At 36.8% G+C, this 6,302-nt stretch overlaps 1 protein-coding gene across 1 annotated transcript; it reads left to right on the top strand.

Moving 5' to 3' along the window:
• The first annotated feature begins 2,458 nt into the window (after nucleotides 1-2,458).
• On the top strand, nucleotides 2,459-5,844 carry LOC107641192 (LEAF RUST 10 DISEASE-RESISTANCE LOCUS RECEPTOR-LIKE PROTEIN KINASE-like 2.5). Its single transcript, XM_021102875.2, has 4 exons — nucleotides 2,459-3,243; nucleotides 4,029-4,061; nucleotides 4,174-4,263; nucleotides 4,643-5,844. The coding sequence occupies exons 1-4, from the start codon at nucleotides 2,499-2,501 to the stop codon at nucleotides 5,842-5,844; spliced, it is 2,070 nt and encodes a 689-aa protein (XP_020958534.2). The 5' UTR covers nucleotides 2,459-2,498.
• The last annotated feature ends 458 nt before the right edge of the window (nucleotides 5,845-6,302 follow it).

Below are 6,302 nucleotides of genomic sequence, written 5' to 3'. Positions count from 1 at the left end.
GATGAGTGACGTTCGTCAGGGGAAAGACCACCTGACATTGTGGATCTGTCCAAACATCAAGAATGACTTGGAGACTTATTTTAGAGATAACGAGGGGTTTAAGCATCACCGTCTAACGAATGTCGCTAACAGGGCTTCGCCCAAGTCATTGAGGTATACGGGTGGATCGGCGACCGTCATGAAGACGAAGACTAGACTGGTAAGAATTTTGGTGTTGTTTAATGTTTTAATAGTTACTTGAATTAGTTTTTTACTTTTCTTTTTTATATCAATTTAATTAATTAGTTAGTAGAGTAAATGTTAGTTTAATTTTCTATTTTAGTGGATTTAGGTGGTTAAGATAGGTTAGAATAGGTTAAATTAGGCTCTAAAATTGTTGGAAAATGTTAGATGAAACTCTTCAAGGATGTGGCTAAATCCAAATTTTAGGGGAGATTCTGTCGAAATTTTCATAACATTTTCAGTGAAATCGAAACAATTAAAATTATGTTTTCGAAATTACAATTAATATTTTAGTTCATACTTATATTTTTCTATCATTATTTAATTTGTTCGTTTATTTTATTGGTTAGTTGATATATTAATTTGTAGTCTAATTTGTTAGATCGTGAGGTGACACTGACATCGAAGACCTTCAAATATATCTATACTTTGAAGGCAAACAATGAGAGATTTGCTGACGAGCGGTCTACAGCCCATTATGTGAGTTTAAATTAATCCTAAGTTTCAACTTTATTTGGTTTAAAGTCAATTATTTAACTATTATCCTAATCACAACTAACGTGTGTAACGTAGGAAGAGTACACGAAGAGGTTGGAGCTCGCGACCTAGCAATCTCAGCCGCCTAATGGGGTCGATGAAGCCGGCTCCGAGACCTCCGTCGTGGATCCCGATAGGATATGGCGTGAGACTGCCTCTAAATCCCACCAAGAATTGCCGCTTCGGGTTGGGGTCATTCTTTGCCAGTGACTTCCGCTCCGCGTTGGTGGCTTCCTCTGCGTTTGCCTCTGCCACTAGCCCTGCTGATCTCCAGGAAGTTGTCGACTTGAGGGAGGAGGTGCAGAAGCTAACAGAGGAGTTTCACCAGCAGGCGGAATAGTCTAAGCAGAGGTATCAAAAGATTCTTGCATGCGTTGTCGTCAACTTCGACTTGACAGAAAAGTTGGAGTAGCTCGATCAGTTGCAACAGTAAATGGAAGAGTACAACCAACAGATACGCGCTGGTTCCAGCGGCGACGCTGCTGGTAGGGCACCGACGGCAACACCTCCCCTACCGCCTCAGGAGGGGGACTGCGACGCCGACGATGACGAAGATTACTGAGATTTGTAAGATTTAGGGTTTTATGCATTTTTGTTTGTCTACTTCATTTTATTCTACATTTGTGAACTTTTATTTCATTCAAACTATTTATTTTTTAATAATTTCTTGATTTTTGGCGACGTTAAAGTTCTGCTAACAATTTTGTTAACAAAAGTCGCCTAATTGTGGCTTAAGTGTGCCAAAAAAATTTAAGGTTTATAAAATTAACATTATTGTCGAATTTATTGTTAGACAAATTTGACAGTAATATGGTGCCTAAACACGTGAAACGATGCCATAGTTACCGTCGGATTTGTAACTATCAACAATCTTGCCAATTCCATTGAAAAGACGGACCGAAAATTTGCCGGTAATTAACATTGGACAAAATAAATCCGACGATAAGAAGTTTCTAGTTATATTTATACCGTCAACCCAAGGAAGACGGTAAATAATCCAACGATACTCATCGTTTTTCTTGTGGTGCATGTAAACAAATGCAACCTAACGGAACGCTAATGTGGACAGCTGAATACTACGTTGGACTCTGTAAAACGACCTTGTTTTTGTTTTGGCACTCAAATAGCCCGAAAAAAACATCGTAAGTGATATTTATTGAAAATTTTCTTCCTAAAGCAAGTGATTCGGCGTCATTTTTAGGCTATTTGAGCCAAAAACTAAAATGATATCATTTTATAAGTTTTAGCATGATATTTGGTTGTCTATGTCAATGTTTCATTAATATTTTTGTCTCGGATATTGTTCTAAGGATTAATGTGAACCACGTTTACAAAGTTTTAGGATTAAAAAAATAATTAAAATTTTATAAACTAAATTGAAGTTTTAGTACAAATTTGAGACCAAATTGAGTATTAACTTTTTCATGAAGGATAAATCATCCTTTCAAGAAATAGACAGGTTCGGAATTAACTAACGTCACAACTAGGTAGTTATTTATTGTTAAAGGATGAAGTGAAAATAAAACATGCAGCAATGCAGCATAGCATTAGGAAAATGGTTGGTAATCGGGGTTGACTGACTCTGCCTAACTCGTGACATATAGTATAGTTTTCCATGACAGCGGTCAACATTCAACACCTCCCTCAACTGGAAAATGAAAAATCAACTACAGTCATGGCAACCGTCGCCATTATTTTTCCAATAACGTTCACACCATCAGATCAATAGCGAACTCCCCATGGTGCTTGCATCCATAGGGATCATCGTGTCTCTGTTGCTGATGACCGCTTTGCCACCATCCCTGTCTCAATCACCACCTTCCGATAATCACTCTCTGTGCAGCCATCCATATCAATGTGGCACACTAGAAGCATACTACCCTTTCTGGGGGAAAGAACGACCCCGCCAGTGTGGCGGCGATGACAAACTCCAGCTTTTCTGCACGGAGGAGCAGTATACTTACATTGAAATGGGCTCCAAACGATTCGGTGTGGCGAATGATGATGACCATGACAACGGGGTGAAATTGCTGCCCTATACAGTGGCTGACAGAGGACCTGATGTTTGCTCTTGGGATTCCGGTTATTCTCTGAATTACCCTCTCTTAATATACAACCAAAAAGTCCACAACATCACCATATTCTATAATTGCACCTACTCCTATCCAGATAATCATAGCCTAGGGTGCGGTGATGTTGTGTATTACAATGGTACGGAAAAAGAGGTGCTGGGAAGTCATCAAGAGCTTAAGAATTGCCATCATCGTATCCAAGTGGCTGCTGAGGCTGTTGTGTTGAACGGGGTCGGAGTTGATGATGCTTCTGCTCTGCATTTCGGTAAAGGTGTGTCGGTGAACTCTACTTATTCTCAAGATTGTATGAGATGCTTGGATAGTAAAGGAACCTGCGGGAGGAACGATACGCATGCATTTACCTGCTATTGCCCTAATGGATCTAACGCGCTCCAATGTTCTCATCGTAAGAGTATGTCTTAACAGTTCCCACATATCTTTTTTGGTTCAGTTTCCTACATTACTCACAATCTTCAAGTTTCATCCTTCATTTTACGAAGTCATGCATGGATTACAGATTAGGTAATGAGTAGGAAAACTCCAATTCTCGAACACCAATCATGAACCCCATCCAAACTCCTTCCTCCTATGTTCTTTCTCTGCATCCTTTTCAAATCTCAACCAACAAATAATCCTTCAACTCTACATTATAATCACCGTTGTCTTCTTGTTCTGCTACCACTGTTGTATCTATGCTCTCACGCATAATTACAGCTTTCTTCAATTACCATTTACTTATAGTGCTGATAACACCAAATCTCTTTCTTCTGTAACTATACTACGGAACCAATAGATTTTTTTTATTTGATTTTTAATTATTTATATTAAATATCTAGTATTTATTGTTAAATGAAAAAAATATATTGCATGAAAATTTATTATGACATTTTGATAGTAATTTTGTAATTTAATAAAATTTTATCTTATATTTATTAAATTAGAGAAATTATGTATGAAAAAAATAAGAATTTTAATGCAAGATAATTTAGATAATTTAAATTGCACAAATAAAAATTCTGATAATTCTTTTGTAGTTTCCTTAGCAAGTATTCTTCTTTGCACTTTCTTCATGTCCACATTCTTATGGTTAATGCTTCTTTCTTTCTTCATATAACATCTGGTGAAAGCACACACTCAAATATTTGAAATTAAAGTTTAAATTAAACTCGTGTTTGTTTTCACTGTTAACTGTTGCAGGAAATCACTGGAGATGGATAGTTATCGGTACAGGTAATACATCTAGCCTCCTGTGCTATTTTCTTCTGTTATTTTGTCTTGTGTTTGTTTCATTAGTGAATATATATAAAAACATATTAGCTGAAAGTTTATGTCATCTTCTCAGTCGCTGCTTCTGTGGTTGGAGTGCTAGCCCTTGCCATGGCCTTTGGAGGGAAACTTCACTGTTCTCCTGCTGCCGCATGGCACTACTCTAGTTAAGTCGCCATTTGTTTAATTATTTTTTTCTTAAGGTCATCAACTTTATGTTATAGCCTTAATTGATGGTAAATTTTGGTATAAGAAAGGTTACTTGTACCACTTTCTGGTATAGTTCCTTGACAGGCTTAACTTTTGTTAATCAAACCACATGAGTCATGTTAAATCACATAGCTCCCCTTGAAGCTTCATACAGGGTGTGATATCACGCACGAACCAACCCTTCTGTCAATTACATGCCAGCATCACAACTTTCTTAGGAAAGATCCTAGAAGCATATAGCTCTTACTTTGGTTCTGTTTCTCTAGAATATTTATAGAAAATCAAATCATATTAAATGTTTCTAACCACTAATTCTCTGAGGCTACTTGTATCAGGTTCAGGTGTAACAATTACAGCAATTGCAGTTATCCGAGTGTTGGTTAGTTGTTTTACGTGTAAGTTGTTAAGGTTAAAGAGTAATCGAGATATTGAGACCTTCTTAAAAAATCATAGAGTCTTGACTCTAAAGAGATATAAATTCTCGGATGTGAAGAAAATGACCAACTCTTTCAAAGTTAAGCTAGGACAAGGTGGTTTTGGTGCTGTGTACAAGGGAAAGTTACGCAACGGTTCCGATGTTGCCGTCAAAATTTTGAATCAATCCAAAGGAAATGGTGAAGATTTTATTAACGAGGTAGCTAGTATTAGTAGAACTTCTCATGTTAATGTTGTCACCCTTCTTGGATTTTGCTTAGATGGCCACAAAAAAGTTCTTATCTATGAGTTTATGTCTAATGGTTCACTTGACAAGTTTATTTACAAAAAAGAACCTAAAAATACTCCACTCTTGAGTTGGGATAATTTGTATCAAATTTCCATAGGAATTGCTAGAGGATTGGAGTATTTGCATAGAGGATGCAACATTCGAATTTTACATTTTGACATAAAACCACATAACATCCTTTTGGATGAAAATTTTTGTCCTAAGATATCAGATTTCGGACTAGCAAAGCTTTGTCCTAGAAAAGAAAGTCATATTTCCATGTCCGAAACCAGAGGAACAATAGGGTACATAGCTCCAGAAATGTGGAACAGATATTTTGATAGAGTTTCACATAAATCTGATGTTTATAGCTATGGAATGATGCTTCTAGAAATGGTAGGAATGAAGGAGAAGAACATAATTGCAGAGACAAGTCAAACAAGCGAGATGTACTTCCCTGATTGGATATACAAAAGTCTTGAACAAGGCACTCAGGTAGGACCTAAAGACGAAGAGTTATCAATGGAGGAAAATGATGTTGTCAAGAAAATGACAGTGGTGGGTTTATGGTGCATTCAACCAATTCCAAGTGATAGGCCAACAATGAGTAAAGTTGTAGAAATGTTGGAAGGCAGTATGAATTCCCTGGAAATTCCACCAAGAGGTCTGTCTTCTCCAATAAGAGTGGTGATAGAATCTTCTACGGTTGTACCGTTGGTAGAATCTTCTTCTATTGTATCCGTTGTAGAATCTTCTACTGGTGTAGAATCTTCTATTGTATCAAACACACATTATAACCTGAATGTTTTCACTGAAAACAAAAATGTCAGCTAGTGAAAGGCTAAGATTAGCAAGAACTTGATCCTACTAAGGCAAGTTATTTCTAAAGCTTCATTTTTTTTTCCAGTTTATGTTATTGATGTCAGAGGTTCTAAATCTTACTGTACCCGTTTGATCAAGCAATAGTTGTGCTTTTGCCTCTCACCATTAATTGTTGGCATCTTTTTTACTTTCTCATGGTAAAGTGAAGCCTCTTCGTCAAGCTTTGATCTTACGTTTTGGTTCTTGATGGATAGGGGCATAAGGCTCCTAAATCAGACTTCCTAAGAATATTAAGTGTTGCAATAGAAGGTGCTCAAGGATATGTTGCAAAGTGAAACAAAGAATGCCATTTTGATCAATTGAATACGATGAGTACTAGTAACGAGTGTCTACAAAGAAACTTCGATTTAATTGGACAAAACTAATAAAAAAGAAAGGTTGTAAAAAAGCCACAACCAGCTATGTTTATT

This window comes from Arachis ipaensis, chromosome B5 (genome assembly GCF_059453495.1).
Source record: "Arachis ipaensis isolate K30076 ecotype BB chromosome B5, ASM5945349v1, whole genome shotgun sequence".
Classification (NCBI taxonomy): Eukaryota; Viridiplantae; Streptophyta; class Magnoliopsida; order Fabales; family Fabaceae; genus Arachis; species Arachis ipaensis.
This window is presented reverse-complemented; position numbering and strand designations above follow the sequence as displayed.